The sequence below is a fragment of the Zeugodacus cucurbitae genome, chromosome 5 (genome assembly GCF_028554725.1).
Source record: "Zeugodacus cucurbitae isolate PBARC_wt_2022May chromosome 5, idZeuCucr1.2, whole genome shotgun sequence".
Taxonomy (NCBI): Eukaryota; Metazoa; Arthropoda; class Insecta; order Diptera; family Tephritidae; genus Zeugodacus; species Zeugodacus cucurbitae.
This window is the reverse complement of record NC_071670.1, coordinates 62,910,440-62,930,370: the sequence shown is the minus strand read 5'-3', so window position 1 is coordinate 62,930,370 and position 19,931 is coordinate 62,910,440. Positions and strand designations below refer to the sequence as shown.

Genomic DNA, 19,931 nt, shown 5'->3' with positions numbered 1-19,931 from the left:
AAGAGTATAAGATAGTTTATATATGTTATTTATGAATTATAATCCCTTCTTGTAGCATTGAAAGAACTGTTTTGGAAACGGTTTCGATCGAACTGTCGATACGCATGATGATTGTACCTTCGATCCACTCTTCTCTGTTGGAAAGAAATAAGTTGTTTCCAAAACATTAAAGAGTCACATGTGTTCAGAGTCAAATAATGTGATTCGGTATACATCCAGACAATTATTTTTTGATCCGAATTAATATGAAAAAAAGACTCAAAGGACCAGACTCAAAGTTTTAGTCCGACGTAACTGATATTTTAAATGACCTGCAATGAATATCGGAAGCTCTTCCAGAAAAATTTTACTCGAGCTATGAACTCGATACCTTGATACTACTGATGTCCGATCAAGAAAACTTGACTGGGAAAGGGATGAGTTGTTTCCAACCTCTAAAAAGTCACATATATTTCTAGTTCCTTAACGGGATCCGGTAAGTATACAGAAATTTATGTTTTAACCCATATTTAAAATCAAGGAAGGAGATCATAACTTTAGTCAGGTTTCGCTGACACGTTAAAGATCCTGCTACGAAAATGAAACCCTCTTGTAAAAAATGTTATCAAATCTATGAAATCGAAAGCAACTAATGAGCAATTCTACATTCCTTATTTCTGTGTGTTTAATTCAATTCAGTTAAAACGAAGCAAATGAAATATTATAGGTGAAAAAATAATATTTTCAGTATTATAGAAGGATAGTGGATCTTAAATAACATTATACTAGATGTGTTCAAAAAATAACGGGAATTTTTAAATTTCGAATTCTCTAAAAGGCAATTTTTGTTTTTAATTTTTACATTTACATTTGAATCTGATAAATCATGCAACAAAGGCACAAAATTTCATATTTGGTTAGGAATTTTACAAATTTAATAAATGTACTAATATTTTTAATGCTTCCATAGCTACCTTACGTCAGTAAATTTTTTCCAACAAAATCAAAAAAAACACAAATATTTGAGTATTAGCTCGTGTGCTTTCCTTTTTACAAAACATTGAGAAAGGCAAAAGCCCAACAATAACTACAAATTTACTGCTCATAAGTATGCAAATGCATATATGCACAACAATAATAGCAATAGCAACAAAAAAAGAAAACAAAAAACGCTTTAAACGAGCGAAAACAAAGCAAGCGCCAAATAAATTCAGATAACAATGTTAGGTAACCTGTCAGTTACCAACAGACCAACAACAACAAAAATAACAAAAAACATACACACAAGCGATGCATCTAATTCGACAATGCCACGAACCAGATACACCCAAGCGCACACATGAGACACTTTGCATTCACCGAAAATTAGCAGCGGATGGATGCTGGGCAAGCGTAGAAGAAGAAGAGTGCCGTGTGGCAGAGTGGCTGAGAAGCGTGACGTAAACCAGTCGAACCAGTTTCCACTTTTGGACAACAAACATTCGAAAAAAAAATGAGAAAGAAGTAGAAGCAGCAGCAGATGAGGAAAAAAATAAATAAAAAAAGCGAACGAAAAATGCAAGACGCTTTAGGAATTTTGTGATTGTAAATAAACAGGTAAAAGCACAAATAAATACATTTTTATTTTAAGTATACATTTTAAGCACACACCACACAGGTAAACGCATATAATACATATGGATATGTGTGTGTATGTACCAGCGTTCAGAAACTTTAAAGTCGGATGCCGTACAGCCACAGGAAATAAGCAGCAAACATTGACCCAAGCGGCCGTTGAGTTGGGCTTTTTTAATTTTTTTTATTTTTTTTTTAATTTTTATTCTTTTATTTTTTGTTCGCTTTTTTTGAAAAAGTACATTCACTGCGGATATGAAACAAAAATGGTATGATAATGACCGCTTTTAAAGTGCGTTTGCACTTAAATAAATTGAATAAGTAAATAGCATTCTTTTTCACATTAAAATTTTTATTTTTCAAAATCTTCCAAAAATATCTTCAAGTTATTTATAAATAACAAAAACATTATTTTTTTGCTCATTTTGTTAAAATGACAAGAAATTTTATTTTTAAAACTCTTTCGAAAATTTCAAAAACAACTTTGTTTATTTCTGATTTGAATTAACCTCACTCAAGCCACCATAATTGCTAAAAATAGTTTGAATCACCGTAGTCGATTGAATTGCATCAATCGAAATGTACTCGATAAATGTGTCGGTAATGTAATGTATTGAGGAAGCCTTTCTAGCTCATTTCTAGCATCATCATTGGCAACATCAAGTTTAGTAAATGATAAAGTATCTTGGAACTGGCTAAATTAAAATGTTGAGATGACAGGAAACCATCGTGAATTATCATTAAGGCTTCAAAAAATCGATTTTTTTTTGCGAGCAATTGGCCGAAAACCAATTTTTTGAAGAGTCAGAAGGAACTCTTAGGTCGAACTAATATGGTCGCGATTTCTCGGATTTCCATTTTTGATTTTTTTTTTCAAATTGGCGGGCAAGATAGGAAAAAAAGTAAACGTCATATCGAAACGAATCAAAATGGGTTGTATTTGGAATTAAATTCTCTTCCAGGTGAACCAAAAATACCTTAAAAAAGCTAACATTAATCCGGTTTTTAAACGATATAAAATAAATTTTTAAATGCATTTTTTTTTAATCTGCAAAAAATTGTTGAATTTTTCACTTTTTGTTGAATTTCTTGGTTCACCTAGGAATTACGCTATTGAAAATTAAAAATTTCTTTTGTTTCAGATGAAAATTGCGACCTGCATCTTGCCCGCCACACAGAAATTGCACACTCGAGGCGCCTACGTAAACTTCTTCAAACATGAAGAATATCTCATGTATAATAATTAAAAAAATTTGAGAAGACTCTTCAAATATATAAGAATAAATCCTAAAAGTTTCATTTCAATCAGACATTTCTTTCCTTTCCAAAAAAAATCCTTGATAATATAGATTTTTTGAAGCCTATAAAGCAGGCTCCCCCCTTAATAATTTATTCTCTGTTTGAGGAGAATCTAGTTTAAAACAATAGGAGCTGAATAAAGCAGCAAGTTAAGAGTTGTGCCCGGCAGGCCGACGGAGTTTTCGAAGTTGTTTCAATATTTGGAACAACATCTTCAAAGATTTAAACACTTTTCCTTGAGTATATTTGCGATACCTCCAAAACGACTCCATCAATATGATTCAAGTATATATTATTATACAGCGACCATAGTATTAATATTTCCGATATACAATTTTTTTATATTAAATAGTTTTTTAATTAAATTTTTACCAGAAATCCAAACCATAAAAGTTTAAAGTTTTTATAAATCAATTTTGTCGTTCATTAAAATGTTCGATTTTTGACTAAATAATATAAAATAAGAAAACTTGGGACTTTCTCAAAAATTTTTTCTATTTCAGATGACCTAAAACCGGAAAGAATACCTTTTTTGATTGAGATTATAACCCTACAAACCAATATTAAATTCAAAACAAGATTTTTTCAAATATATAATTAGAATTTTGTAACTGGTTCTAAATAGAGGCATTTTCAATTCTGTGTAAAACTTATGAAAATTTTTATACAAATCCAAAATTATGTCTAAAATTCTTCACACAAACAAACAAAACTGAATATGAAAAAAGGGTTTGCGAATTCCTCAACATCATAAAGTCAAAAACAAAGATAAGTTATTCCAAATGGCTAATTTTGATAATAATCAATCAAAATATTGCCGCCGCTTTGTGTTTGTGCGTGCGTGTGCGTGACGAAAACGAATTGTATGCTACCTGCATTTTAAAGAGCAGCGAAAATTGCCTTTTAGATACCAAACAGAAACCAGAGCAAAAGAACATAGTTAAACGCGGCGCTTTTGTTTCAATGCCGACGACGATGACGAGGACGGCACAAAAAAGGGAATTTCTCCGGCTTGCGCTTTGCGAAAAATGTGCTCCCCGGCACAGAACGAGGCACCACGAGGTAAAGTTAAGTAAGTGGATGCGGATAAGAGAACACACATGATTATTTATTCCTTTTATTTTTTTTGAATTGAAGTCTTTCAATTTATATTCCTTTGCGCACACGCACATACATACATACATACACACATATTTTGAAGGAGAATTTTTAGTCGCGGATGCACGCTTAATGGATTCAACGTCGCGCTGTTTTCCCACCAACAAACAGAGTCACTCCACACGCTACTTAACTCTTCTTCTATGCACCTCAATCTTTATATATAAACTGGACTTTTGATGTGCCGTTTGTGCCCCTGCCAGGTCTTGTTCATGTCAGCGAGTCTGTGCCCTGCCAGCGACATTCCTTGGCATCTCCATTTTTGCGCTCGCTCTGTCAAAGCGGAGCATCTTAAACACAACAACAACAACAACAACCATAACAAAAGGCGAAAACAAGCACCAGCGAACAACAACAACAAAGCGCACGTTGGTTGTGTGAACAATGAAAAATTGCTTCGCATTTCGTTGCACCGCACCGCAGCGAAGCAGCAAAGCAGGCTTATCCTTGCTGATCCTTCGCACAATGCTGCTGTTTTGCCAGCGCCGCTGACGAAATGAGTGCAACGCTATGAGTAGAGTAAATCCTCAGCCGCTGCCGCACCAGCTGTGCACTAATTTGCTGACTACCACTCTAGTGCTGGGCTACAGCACTCCTTCAGGGTTGCCTAGCTGTAGTCAGCCAGCCAAAGCAGCTGGTTGTGGCAGCCGCAGGTATTGAGTTAAGTGGAGCAACATATTTTTGTACAAACACACACACAGACATACATCGCATTTGCTTTTTGTCGCTTTTTCCACTTTTTCAGCGTTTTTCCACCTTTTTACAGCATCTTCAGTTCAGTGCAAGGCATGATGTATAGTTGTTTGTTTGTTTGTTGTTGTTGTTGTTAATTGTGGTGATAGTGCTTGTAAGTTGGCTTTGGTGTTGTTTGTGCTTTATGACTCCAACTTGCACGGAGAAACGGCACAAATGAAAGAAGAAGTCTTGTCTTCAATGTGGAATGTGTTGCTTGGCAAAGGCGGCGGTTGGTGCACAAAGGTCGGCAGCAATTCAAAACTCAAAGCTTTTTTGACTGCGGTAATTGAGATTAAGACTAGCTTAGCTGAGTTATTGACAGACGATCTGAATATATTTGAGGTGAAGGGGAAAAATATAGAAAAAAAAAGATTGTGTGCACCACAACTCGAGCTCTAACGGTGCTAAGAATGCTAATGAGCCACGAATTACAAGAGTCTCTCAACACTAATTCCCGTGTAGCAGGCGAAACCAAAAGATTTTACCGAGGGTTTCAAAAGGACAAACCCGGATCCAAAATTTCACGCCCACCAACATCTTTCTTAAGCCTCATAAATGATGTAAGTTAACTTTTCGGTTGTTGCGAAAATTCATTTATTTAAAGGAATTGACATTCCGAATGCCGCCGAACAATAAAGTCGACATCCGAAGCAATTCCCACAACAGCCGGTCCTGCGATATAAGAATTGAATAGGGTTTTATCCGGCCAAGGGCTGTTATTTTGGCGACTTAATTCTTTTGGATCGGTAAGTCATCATCCGAAGCTAAATGGTTCTCAGGTCAGGCGTAGCTGCATACATTCGGAAATTCGCGAAGCCTAATCAAAACCCATAATTTATACTCATTTAAAGGAATTCTAACAATCGTCGAATGAAATGAAAATACTCCGCAGACCTTGAAATATCAGTTCACACGATAATCGGGTCCACGTAACTGCAACGAACACAGAACCAAGGACTGTGAACTAGCCAATATTCCGATAAGAATTATTTGGTGAATGTTTTCTACAACAACAATAACAAATTGAAATATATAAATTTTTGTTGTTGTAGAATTATTCTAAAAGGTCAAAGCTAGTTGAGTTAACACATGAAATTTGCATATAATCACAAAAAAAAAATAAATATCCCTCATAAAGACTGGCAACTGTCATTCAATTGAAAAAAATACACATACAACAAGTAAATAAGTGTTTCGTGTATGTGTCACATAGACAACTCAAACGGTATTGCACCCACCTATAGCATATATAGCAGCGCCCACAGCTTGTTACTAGCAAACATTTTTCGAAGGCCAATACGCGCTGCGCTGTTGGCCCTGAATTTATTTCTTCATGCGCCTAAAATCTCACACAGCGCAGCGTTAACATTGAAACATGCTCTCATTGCAAGGAGAAATAAAAATCAATATGAGCACTGGGCGGACAAACAGGACAAGGTAAATGTGAAAATAAGTAAAAACAAAAACAAAAAACAAGATTAATGAAAAAAAGAAAACAACATACAAAACAAGGGACACAGCTGTGCGCCTAAAAGCAGATTATTGTTGCCCATTAATTTGATAGAATTTCGAAATTCAGCTCAGCTGGAAATTAATTGGCTTTCGGCCTACAAACTGCACACGCACCCTTATATATTTGTGTAAATGCTTGTGCTCCAATACGCTCATATAGTTGATTTACTCTCTTTATAAATTTACATATTTATCGATTAGTTGTTGGTCAAATTCATCACTCACTCACTCACTCAACTCACCTTATCTGATGGAATTGTCCTGCTCAATTTCTGCGTAATCACTGCACCGCCATTGCTGCTTACCACCGACGGTGTAGTTACGATGGCAGCATTCACTGTAGAGCCAGCGGCGCCCATGACTCCGACTGCCGAAACCGAACCGGTGCTAGAGCAGCAAGACGACGATGAACCGGACGAGCACACCGATACGTCGGTGTGATGGCGCTTCATGCTGCCCGGTGTGTTCGTCGAGATGGTGGTGGTGACGGCCACAGCGGTTACAGTGCCGTCCGGGGTCGAGAATGACGTTGATGGCCTTGCAACGCCGCGTTGTGTATATGAAGTGTATTGTTGTTGTTGCTGCTGCTGCTGCTGTTGTTGCTGTTGCAATTGGGGATGTTGTTGGTACGGATGTGAGTGATGCACAGCAGCCGAAGTGGAGGCCGAGGCCGATACTGAAGGTGACGAGGATGTTGACGATGACGGGGTCAGTAGTGAGTGTGTCGACTGATTGTGTATGTTGCCCGCATTGCCACCACTGGAGCTACTACCACCACTACCGTCATTGCTGTTATTTGGTTTATAGTTATTACCGTTGCCGTTGCCATTAGCATTGCCATTGCCATTATTGGTGTTACCTACTGCCGCGCCAGACTTCATGGAGTTGGTGGCAACACCAGTGACGCCACTAAAAGAATTATTCGATGAAGATGAGGACGAGTGGGTGCGATGACGGCTGAAGTGAGTGAAATTATTGGCCGTATTGGTGTGATGATGGCCAGTGCCAGCGCCAGCGCTGACAACAATCGCCGTGGTCGTGTGCTGGTGCGGATGATGCTGATGTTGGTATTGATGTTGTTGCGGTTGATGTTGATGCCGGTGATGGTTGTGGTTATGGTGTGATTGATGGGTTGGCAATGGTGCACTCGGCGATGTGGGTGTTTCAATAGACGAAGTTGTCGACATTATCGCTGTTACTGTGTACCGCCAAAGAGAATGTCACCAAAAACGCGTTTTTATGTTTTCGTTTTCGTTTTTTATTTTTATTTCTTTATTTCGGCAAAATTTGTGTTTTATGGTGTTATTAACCTTGAGCGAAACACACAAATTTAGTGATTGTATACACAAATTATTTAAGAAACACAAAATAATAAAAAATAAGAGCACTAATTTAGAGCGTTCATAAAATTAAAAACACTAAATTATTTAATATGTCTGCACTTTAAATTATTGCTATTTTATTAGTACTGGTCAGCAAAGCCTTCAACGAAAAATCAATGAAATAAAATTGACCAAATGGAAAATCTACTTAAGCAATACTTCCTAGCAATTTCGCGATAAAATAAAATATTTTTAATTTTTTATTGTGTAATATGTATGTATGCACATGTGTACATCAATATGTTCATATGTAATATGGCAATGAGCCGCAACAACGCACCAATGACGTCTGCGTCCTCGGCGCTGATGTGGTAGACCTTAGCCTCCGTTGTAAATAAATAAAAGAATTTAGAATGCTTTAGGCAGAGAATTGAACATGTAAACATATACTATGTTTGTATGTATCCATATGAAAGCTAATTTCATATTGGGTGTGGGCGGCTATGCTGACCAGTGTATTTTTTTACACCTTGAAAGAAGCATACACTGATTTTCACGCTTTAATAATAATAATTAAAAGACGCACAAACAACTAAATATTGAAATAATAAACAGCTTTTACAAAAATTAAGTAAAAAATTTTTATATTGTGCTTGTACAAATTATTTATTATTATTATTATTCATTTGGACTTCTTCGGTTGTTTTACAATAGTGCAACAATAAACACACATTCGTACATGCAGCAACAGCAGTGGAAGTGCGCTCTCAGCGCTGCTTTTGTGCGCTCTCACTGCTTATGCTCTCTACTCTTGATTTATATTTTCCTTCACTTATTTTTCTCTAAACAAATTCACTACACGATTTGTGTTATTATTACTTTTTTTCTTTCAAGAGACACAACATTTAACAACTTTATTTAATATTTTTTAAGAGTTGACATACACTTTAAAAAATATTTATTACAATAACCTGCTTTTTGCTACTTTTCTTTAGAAATTCGCAATAAATTTTCTTGTGGCATATAAAAATATTTCTAATTTTTTATACGCACACGCTTATACACACAATTGATTTTCATACACTCCTCAAACTTATTTTTTCACGTTATTTTGCTACTTTTAGGTTTTCTTTGCTTATCTCACCTTTGCAGATATTTACCATCCAAAAGGCAATTTTTCATTTAGTGTAGAGAATTAAAAGTTGTTGGCAGCGAAAACAACGTTGCGTCGCAATTGTAGCAACAACATAAGCAAGACACAATGAGCAATTTGTTTCTTTACTTCACTTTCAGCAACATAACTTTCTTATTAGTGCATATTTTTCCAATTAGCACAAAATAAAGTTGTACTTATATTGTGTATATTTTTCACTTGTTTTTCGCAGAGAAAGAATTTCACGTTTTGTATTTACTTAAAATCCTTTCTCTACAATTTTCTCCTATATGAATCGATTTACACAAATTTCCCCGAGCTCTCGCAATAAAAATCGCACACTCGACCAATAAACACTGCAGCTTTGTGCAGCACACAACAACAAAATGTTGTTCTTTTTTACGTTGAGCACACACACGCACAAAACACAGTTTTGAATTGAAATGGTCGATTTTATTTTTAATTTTTCTGTGTATTGCAATTATTTTTGGGAAAACTTTTTCTAGGCTTTCATGCGCGACTTTCCACTCAAACACATTACAAAACTTTAATGCGAAAAAGTCAGAGCCAAACGTTGCTTTTCACCGCCGTCATCAACGTTACAAATGCGAACTTGCGAACTTGCGTACAAGCTAACCAACCGCTCACCACAACAACAAAACAATGTGTGTGCTGGGCAATTTGCAGGCGACCAATGTAACCAGCAGAGCCAAATATCATTTGTCAGGTTGCAAGAAAAGTACCAAATCATTTATCGATTGCACAGCTGGGTGTCAGTTGTAAACACTTATCGGAGTGTTAGTAATCGTTTTTATCTATAAATATTTTCTTTAAATAGTAATTTTTCGAAATATAACCTATAATTCGATAATGTTTTAAATGAATATGAGAGATAATCATATAAAAATTAAATTTTTGATGAATTTATTTCTATAGATATGCATATTTCATATAATATTGGAAAAAATGGCTTACTATTTTTGTTTTGAACATCCCTGCGAATTTGATAGTACGAACTTAAATAATATTAATAAATAATATATATTTAATGGATAATTATTTAGAAAAACGCATTTTTCAAATAAAAGATTTTATAAAAAATTAATTTCTGCAAATACGTTAACGTTTTCAGCGCCATCTACCGATTGGCAGCTTGCAATTCAAGAAATACATTGATTTATTTTTAAATAAATTATTTAGTATATCACGCAATGTGAGAGTAATATATGCATTAAAAATAGCATTTAATCAAATTCATTGTTTCTACGATTTAGAATGCAACTAATAAATTAATTGCGTTCACAAACAAATTCATTTAATTTGCTCACAACTTTAATCGCTGTGGCAACATTGTGTGCACGTCGGACAAGGAACGGTAGTGAATGGTAAAATTGTGTTCGTTGTGAAAAACTTTTATTGTAAATAAATTTTCTAGTGATAATTTGTATTAAAACTATGAAATAATATAAAGTATATAACAGTATTAAAGTGTGCAATGTATAAAAGGCGTCCAGAAGTCAGTTGCTTGCTTGAAAAATGCAAATGAAAAAGTGATTAATGGTTGGCTATTGCGGAAAACGCAAAAGGACCACAGGAATAGTAAAGTAGAAAAAGAAATTGTAAAATGATTGTTTAAGAGGAGTGTGGGAAGTAAGGGTTGAAAGAATGTGTCAATAAAAGGTGGTCGAAAAGAAGCGCTAATAAAGCGAATAGTGTGGAGTTGGATAGGATAAGAGGAATGTGAATAAAGCAAATGGCATACAAAACGAACGAACAAAGCTAAAATAGACCGTAGACGCGAAATGCGAAAAGAAAAATATGAAAATTAGAAACGGGTTGCAAAAGCAGGTTGATTTATTAGATTAGTAATAAAATATGCAAAGAGGGTTACAGATTTGTAAAAAAAAATATTGGGTGCAATACTATAATTTTGATGTATAGATGATTTATATATTTGATGACAACCTTCAATTACTGAAGAAAGTAGACATAAATACTAATTGACAGATATTCTTAATTGTAATTAAGTAAATATTGTTCTAATTATACAAACTATATTTTACGATTTACTACAAATTTCTTATTCCGATCCACAAGAAGAAATCAAACATATCTCGTTTTTAGCCACTGTGATTAGAAACATTTATTTTTGCATTGCATTTAATATTAAAGGTATTTTTATAAATTGTACTACGAATATATTTATAGGTTCTTAAATTTATTTAAAATCTTTATTGAAGTACTTAAAAATGCAGACCTGTTTTCTACGAATGGAGCAGGCAAAATAGAATAAGCAAACGTAAAGAGAAAATCAAACTCGTTGAGGGGGCGCAGCGAAAATTCGGACAGAACAATGCAAGGAGGACGAAAAAACGCAGTGAAAAGTAAAGCGCACGGAAAATTTTCAATTCATAAAAAAACTGCTCATTAAAAATAAGGCAATACAAGTGATAAAGTGTACCAAGTGCAAACTAATTAAAAACTACGTTGTGAATTATTGAAGTACGAAAGAATTTTATAAATTTTGTATGAAAAACTAACTTGCTAAAAAAAATTTCCCACACGCGCACACAACCAAACGCACACACACGCGGATACCGCACAAAATCTCAAACAAAAAGGAAATCAATAAACGCAAGAAGGCAAGAAGCGGACCGTAGTAGAAGCACAAGTGGAAGTGGAATTTAAAAGAAGAAGCAAAGGAAAAGGTGAAGGTGAATTGAGTGCGCGAAAGTCGGAAAGAAAAAATGAATCGTAATAAAATGATGTGAAAATGCGGGACATTAAAAAATTTCAGCGTGGAGGCTGAGAACTGCAAGCAACTCTCGACTGATTGACAAGAAAATCAAGAGACAGACGAATTGGAGAAATATATGATTGTCTTGCCAGTGATTGTAAAAGTAGTTTGCATAAATAATTAGAAAACAAATAACGAAAAAAAGGTTGATTTTATTTGCATTGTAGTTTAATAGTTAAACGGTAGTAAAAAAGAAATTCCAATTTAACAAAGGATGGAAATGGCCAGCAGCGCCGCAAATGGGTCTGGCAGCACAACTTCTCACAGTGGTGTCGTGGGCAATACTTTGCCATCTCTCTTTGTCAGTGATCACAATGGCGGTAGCTCATTAGTTAATAGCAAGGATTTAGATGGTCTAATTGCTATGAACGATAGCGCACTTTCACAACAAATCGAATTTATACTGCAAGAAGCTCCCATGGAGCATGACGACAATGATATTAATGATCATTTAGATAATGAAAGATCTGCGAATATAGAAACAGTCAGCAGCGTTAACTCTAACCCTACCATTAAACTACAAAACCCACCGAATATAATAGTAACAAGCGCTTCCGAGTTCCCAAGAGCACATGTGACCAGTGACGGTGCGGCGACGATTGCAGCAACACAAGCAATGGCGCAACATCATTTATTGAATGGTCGTCGGATCATAATACAAACTACACAAACTTCAAATATGATTAAAGAGGAGGAAGCGGATCCAGAATTAAACGATGAAAATTTACAAGATATTGAAGAAGAGGAACAAGCTGCTGAAGCTGAAGAAAATCAAATGCAACTCCAGCATTCAGATATCAAAATGGAGCAAGATGATAATGTCGAACAAGAATTTATTAGAACTGGTATAAATTATATAAGTACGCCCACGATAACTGCACACCATACTCAGCTGCATGGCGCACAACCACAACAAATAGTTTTGCCGGCCGGCTCAATAGTCGGCACAACAACGACTGGGCGCACTTTGACAGTGCCAGTTTCCGAGGCATTGGCTCAACTGCAACGTCGACCGGTATATATAAGTAATGCCATGGGCGGCATGACTGGCGCTACATTCGTACGCATGCCAGCTGTGATAAGTCGCAGTCCAATGACTGTGTTAAATGTAGTACAACAGGGTGTACCCGGTAGCGGACCAACACAGCTTATCCTACAGGCGACACCGGTATCCAACACAGGCACACAAATGACGGTGGTCACATCTAGTCCATCGGCAGCAAACACTATGCCCACATTACCACCAGTATCGACTGGAATCACAGAAGCAGTTGCAGTCACTTCCACACCGCCAACAATAATGCCGGCCCTAACAGCAACACCAACACAATCTATATCCCCATCGACTGCATCATCATCGCCATTATCGTCTTCTGGTCATGTTGCGTCTTCCACAGTGGTAGCCACTACTGCTGCTGCTGCTGCGACGACATCGTCAGCGGCCAAGAGTAGTACAACAACACAAGCCACCACAAATGGTAGCGCGAATACCAACTCGACTTCCAGTGGCACCACAACCGGAAATTATCAATGTTTCTCCTGTGTGGAAGAGTTCGAATCCAAAGAACTGTACGACATACATTGCTCAGGCCACGCCAACAACATGAAATGCGCTATATGCAATATGGTGCTAAAGTCACTCAAAAACTACGAGAAACATTGTTTACGCTGCAAGCCGTACGAGTGTCAGATATGTGGACGTGTTGTGCGTTTCCGGCCGAATTTCATTAAACACATGCGTGTGCACACGGGTCAGCAATCCGAACGGCACAAATACAAATGCGACGTTTGTCACAAGGAATTCATGAGTTTCGAATATTTCAAGGTGCACAAAAAGATACACAATGAGAATGTGAATTTGACTTGTGAGATTTGTGGTAAAGTATTTAGTGCGTTGGCGTCACTGCGTGGCCACTCCAAATTGCATTCGGGCGTCAAATTGCACAAGTGAGTGAATCAACGGTTTTTTTTAAGGTATTGCATACTATTTCATTTTTAAATTTCATTTTCAGATGTGATGTGTGTGGCAAAGGTTTCGGTCAGCGCTACAATTTGAAAATACACGCACGCACACACACCGGCGACTTTCCGTTCGAGTGCAAAGTGTGCAAGAAGAAATTGCACACACAATCTTCCCTACAAACACATATGCAAGTGCATCAACGCGATCAGAACTCGCAAGCCACCAACACGGGCAAAAACGAAAAAAATGCGGCGTCCAACTCCACAGCGTCGACATCAGCAGCGACGACTGCTACAATTGTAAAGCTGGAGTCACAGCCGAAGGATGATGGACCCAGCACCAGTGGCATGCAACGTCACTTGCAAAAGCAGCTGCTTGAAGATATGGACGATGACAACTCGGGAATGAGTGATAGCATGCAAGGCGTTGGCAATATCAGTCGTATTGTATCCACATCGTCTTTGAGCACTGTTGGTGTTGGCGCACATAATATGCAAACAACCACAGCTGAGGATTCCTCAAATGAATCTTCGAATGCATCGCACGAACTAAAACAACAACAATTGCGACAACAACCACTGCTGGTCACACCCACACGCACCATTGTCATCAAGAACTACATGCAGAATGAGCAGAGTGTGGGACTGGCACAGCCACAATCGCAACATCAAACTAATGTCATACAGAGTAATAACCAAAGTGGCAGTAGTACGCTGCAACAACAATTGCTGCGTAAAACGCCCATCATACATTCTACAGGTGGCGCTGGTACGCTCTCCTCCGCTTTGGCGAGCGTGGTGCAGCAAATCGGTAAGTGAAAGTTGTTTATTTTTAACTGTTATTAGTGTTGTTGTTGTAACTGCTTATGTTATTGAAATTTTATTTTTATGTATTAAATATTCTAATTTACCGTTAACTAATATTTTATTATTTTTCGTTTCAATCTGCCAGGCACCTCTCCCTCGCCATCGCCCTCCTCCTCGTCGACATCATGTTCCTCGTCAGTGGTTGTCTCGAAATCTGGTGCACCACTTTCGCTCGCCTCCACCGCCATTGGCACCTCCACCATACGCAGTACACGCAATCACTTGTCGCCATTCAATTCGTCGCTAACTTCGTCGAGCAGTCAGCACCACCACCGTGCGTTACAGCGCAATAATAACCACCGAAATCATAATAACAACAACAACCACCGGCGTCGACATCCAACCCATTTGGACGATGATGACGATGACGATTTGGATGATTTTGTCGATTCGACACATTCGCATCATCGTACGTCGTCGTTGCGTGTGAATGGTCAGCATTTTGATGATGACGACGACGATGAGAAATCCTCCCCGTCCTTGGCCACAGCGGCCATTATCAAAGTCGAACCGAATCTGTATTCATCCGGTTCGGGTGACAATTCAAATGAAATGCTCATTAAGGAAGAGGTGATGTTCGAGGATTCGGCACATCATTCGCCACACTCGCCGCCAAGTTCGAAATTTCGCATGTCGAATTTCGATAGTGATTTGGATCAACATGTCGATTTGAATCACACGCTGCCGCCATATGGAAATCTCTTTGACCCGCATTCCATACCCGATACCATTCCAGTGCAATTGTATCCGGACGATGATGATGATTTCCGGCTGGATCACAGCTCATTGGGACCGTTGCATCAGACGTCGTCGTCCACCACCGATGGTGATTTTATTAAGAAGGAATGGGTGTACGGCGCTGGTTCCAGTTACACGATGAACGGCAAGTTCGGTGATGATAGCGATGCGCTCTGTGACTCGGCGAATTTCATTTACGACTGAACAGGAGCAGCAGCGTCACATTTGAGCAGCTGAGTGAGCAGTAGTGTGATTATCAGCATGAAACGAAGTGAGATTGTGAGTGCACCGCGTACATATTATGGATGCATATGCAAATCGAAAAATTACACAAACATATATATATATATATATAAATATATAAATTGATACGAGTGCCGACCAGAAGGAAGCAATGAAAAATGTTGCGTACAACAAATGCCAATATTAGCAAGTATTTTTTTTCTGTCTGTATTGTTAAACGAAATTAAGCTAGAAATTCTTAAACCCCCCTAAAAAACAAAAACAAAAACACTCAATGTAATGGAAAATATTGTTATTTTAGTGTTAACCAACACTAAAAAAACCCAATTGGATGTTAAATAATTCGAAAGTAACCAAAACAAAAGCAAAACAAATTCGTAGTAGTGAATACGCGCGCAAATGTAGGCAATGCAATCAGTAGTTATAATAATATTACATATATACACACTTACATATATGTATCTGGATATGAGTAGTTGTGTCTGTGTGTGTGTTTGTATAATTGCTCACCAGCGCGTACTTGACTGACCGTAAGGAACTGCTGCAGGAAGTGGCTTCTTCCATGACACTTGTTTCGCAATCTCAAAAAACAAAAAACACACTATCTCTCTTTCTAATACACACACACTCTCTCTCTCTCTCTCTCTTTCGCTCTCGCTCTAACTCAAACTGTTTTTTGGCTAGCACAAATGATTTTTAGTTTTTAGTGTTAATTGAAAGCAAGCAACAAGCGTACATATAAAACATATTTAAAAAAAATCTAGCTAATAAGTGTATAAGTAATTAATGATGCTCTAATTAACGCAATTTAAATGTGTGTAAATATTATTATTGCAAAGTAATTATTATTTTTTCCATTAATATTTTACTAATTTATTTCGTTTGAAGTTGTTCGATTCGATTTCAATTTGTGTGTTGTGTTGTGCGTAAAAAGTGTAAGTGTAAAATTTTAACAAAAAAAAAAAGTTGCTAACATTTTCGAAAACAAAATCTATACTTTTATTGATGTTGTTGTCGGCATTTAGATTTGTTTCTGGGTTGTTGCCTAATGAATGCATGCATTATAGAAAAAACATGATGCTATACAGCGTTTCCGGCGAAGAAAAAACAAGCAATAAAAACTAAAAAAAAAAAAAAAATTGTAAAAAAAATTTGGTTGCCTACTTTTCTGCGCCGAACGGATTTTCGAAAATTCTAAACAGTTTATTTTGCACAGTTTTTGCATTAATTTTGACTTCACTTGTTGCAGCGGCACATTTTCAAATATTTTTGAAATTTAAATTTTCGAAATTTGAAATTTTCGAAAAAAAAACTTTTGTTTCAAGCTTTATGCGATTATTGCATTAATTTTGACTTCACTTGCCGCAGAAATATTTCAAATATTTTTGAAATCTAAATTTTCGAAATTTGAAATTTTCGAAAAAAACTTTTTTTTCGTTCTTTAGTTCATATTTAAATATTTTTACTAAGATTTCAAAGCTTTTAGTATTTTCAAAAATTGTTTAAGCATTATTTTCGCATGCTGCATGTTGTGTATTTAAACATATTTCAAAATCTTTTAAAACAGCAACAAATTACAAACAAAAAACTATCAAAACATGTTATATATTTGTCTGAGCATGAAAAAAATTCTGAAATTCAAGCAAATTTCGTGAAAACTAAAAATTAAAAAAAAATATTGTGTGTTGCTCTTGCTATCCCTTGAAGCAAAAATCATTAATAATTATTGGTAAAAAAAAAATAAACTAAAAAAAATAATAATATTGTATATTGAAAATATACATGCGGGCATACTTGAAAATAAAAATGAATTTAGTGAAATTTTGTGCAACATTTGCACAAACACACACACATACACATTCGCGCATGTTTAATTTTTCATTAGTATTAGTTGCAAGCATGCGTATATTGAACAAAATACTATAATAAATTAAATGTAGTAAAATTAGTAAAAAATAAAGATAAAAGAGGAGGAAAATAATTCCAAAAGTTAGCATAACGGTACTAAATCATTTTAAAGGTTACTAATTCTACCCCACAGTGACTTAAGAGTCCAATATCCTTCAAATCAGTTACATAAACCAATAAATTGCACGAATTTCGAATTTTATTTCCTCGAATTTACGAATTAATTCCTCTTAACAGTGCATTCCATTATTTTATTGCACTTTCGTTAAAAAAAATTTAATTTAAATTATTTAAAAAACAAATTAGAAAAAAGTGTAAAATTTTTTTATAATGTCAAATGAAACGCGTTTCTTCGATATCATGATTGTTAGAAAATCGCTTACATTTCGCACTCGTTTTTATGCTGCCTGTATTCATTTAGCAACAACAGAAACAAAAGCAAAGTTTTTAACGAAACATTTGTCGACGAAAACAAAAAAGCAGACAAAATAATAAAAGTAAATGTGAATGCGCAATACAAATTAACAAAAGGTTGCTATTTATTTGATTTTAAAATCTTAATTTCATTTAAAAAATGTATATAAAAAAAATTTATTTAAAAACTATATAAAAAAAATTATTTAAAAAATTTTTAAATTAAAAAATTCATATATTTTTTAATAAAAAAATTTTGCAATCAAATAATTTTTTGTTTAAAAAATTGTATATATTTTTTTCTTACTAATATGTTACACAAAAATAATTCCACAAATTTTTATTTTTTCAACTCTCAAAAGGTGTTACATTTGTATTTAATAAGTTTAAATAATTGTACATATATTTTTTTATTAAAATTAAATAATTTTCTAAAAAAAAAATTCTGTAATTCTAATAAATTTTTTTTTTTTAATTTTCTTTCTTGCTTTTCAAATCAAAATATTTTTCTATATTTTTTCTTTAATTTTAATTAAAAAATATTTTTCTTTAATATTTTTTTCTTAAAATTTATTAATCTTAACCTTAAACACAACTCTGACTTCCGTACTTTGATCGAATAAGTTGATGCTTCATTTGTTTTATCGCCGGCTTTTTGCTTTTTACCTATGTTATTATGTTCACACCTAAACCAAAGATACGAAATGTTCGTTAACATTACTGTTTTGTACTCTGTATGCGCACAAACATACATATTTATTTAAGCTATAATAATTTTATTTTTTTACATACTTTAATTTGCTATTTGCCTTTTTTATTGTATTTTACTAATAATTTTTTTGTATATGTATATCTAGGCTTTACTGTACAAAACCACTTGCAACTAAAGCTGTAATATTGAACGCATAAATGCTATTTATAAAAAGAAAAATATTTCACAAAAACAATGTCAATCCATACTTTTTAAACGCACTCATCATGTATTATTAACAAATCAAAACAAACAAAAACAAAAAAAAACTGAAGAAAAAAATTATAAATTGTATATAAGCAAACATTTATTTGATATTAATAATTTTTATACATATTTATATAATCTAACAACTGTCTTTTAAACATATCCGTATTGTAGTTGTACAATATTTTTTGAACTTCAACTTGCATTGTTTCGAAACAATCCCAATCACTCGTTGCAGCGGTGGAGCGTCAGCTTTGGCAGAAATTTCATTCATGGAAATTGCTTTGCGCCTGAAAGTATGCAACTTTTGCAAGTTGTTGAGATTTTTGCTTGCATATTTTTAGGCGCATTATATACTCACAATTTTCTATTGCATTTAAATATGCTAAAATCTTTTAAATAATTAAAAAAAATATAATTTTTTAACTTCAAATTTTTTTTCTATTTTTTATTACAAAATATATCGCAAATATTTCAAAATTTTTAAATTCTAAAATCGCTAAAAGTTATGCTTTAACTAGCAATGAATCAGTCGCAAAGTATTTATTTTGTTCTCTGTACAACTTTTAGGCGCGTAGTACTAGGTGATATATTCGTATATGCTAAGCCGAATTGTTGTTGTCAAAGCTCTAATATTCTTTGAAGTTTTAAAAATTTGGTTAGGGATTTTATAAGAAAATTGGGTGGCGATAGCTTCTTAAAATATATCAGCTCTTAAAAATCATTTAGTCAAAAGCTAAAGAGGACAAGCTTAAAAGTTGATTTCCGTTATTGCATTTTTTCGTCCACCATAAGAGCATAATATTCTATTGTTCTATTGCATTATGAAATATTTAAGCTTATTTTTATATTTTATTTTATTTTTTCACAACTTAATCTTGAATGAATGCTTCATATAGTTAAGCTTTTAAGCTTTATGGAACTTATTAACATAATTCTTGATTTTGAAACAATTTTTGAAAGCTTTTATAGTCTAGTGGCACTCTTTCCTCTGATCTTGTGATAAAATGCATAATTTTTTCTATACGCCGCGTAAAATCAGGTATTATTATTGTTGACGAGGAGACAGATTTTAAATGAAGTAAGCTTTTAGCACTCATATAAGAAATGTGGCAGCGAAGGCGATGTTTAAAAATTTTGAAAATTATTATTTTTAGTTAATTATAATTTTATTTAAAATAATTTTTTTTTTTGTTTTATCACTGAATTTCGAATTTTTCAAAATTATTTTAGAATGCGCCTGATTGTAGGCAATGTAAAACGTTAAATTTC

General features: G+C 34.8%; 2 protein-coding genes across 9 annotated transcripts in view; one reads left to right on the top strand and one right to left on the bottom strand.

Annotated features, from left to right (window-relative positions):
- LOC105208854 (homeobox protein 5) overlaps positions 1–9,506 on the bottom strand; it is a 103,778-nt gene extending 94,272 nt beyond the window's left edge. Inside the window, exons 1-2 of one of the 3 annotated variants that reach the window (XM_011178918.3) lie at positions 8,764–9,506; positions 6,540–7,607 (exon numbers count right to left, since the gene is read on the bottom strand). In XM_011178918.3, coding sequence (XP_011177220.2) covers positions 6,540–7,484 — 945 coding nt within the window. In that variant the 5' untranslated portion in view covers positions 7,485–7,607; positions 8,764–9,506. The remainder of the gene's footprint in view (positions 1–6,539; positions 7,608–8,763) is intronic. The other 2 variants (XM_029038098.2, XM_054230602.1) reach the window with 2 other exon arrangements.
- Positions 9,507–10,017: 511 nt separating this feature from the next.
- On the top strand, positions 10,018–18,460 carry LOC105208855 (PR domain zinc finger protein 2). Of its 6 annotated transcripts, none has more exons than XM_054231202.1 (4): positions 10,018–10,157; positions 11,013–13,516; positions 13,582–14,342; positions 14,484–18,460. In XM_054231202.1, exons 2-4 carry the CDS (start codon positions 11,784–11,786, stop codon positions 15,338–15,340), a joined length of 3,351 nt encoding a protein of 1,116 aa, XP_054087177.1. In that variant the 5' UTR covers positions 10,018–10,157; positions 11,013–11,783; the 3' UTR covers positions 15,341–18,460. The 6 variants fall into 6 exon arrangements, with proteins under 6 accessions (XP_054087177.1, XP_054087175.1, XP_054087174.1 ...); XM_054231200.1 differs by having other exon boundaries at positions 10,089–10,157; positions 10,981–13,516; XM_054231199.1 differs by having other exon boundaries at positions 10,135–10,944.
- Positions 18,461–19,931: the final 1,471 nt, after the last annotated feature.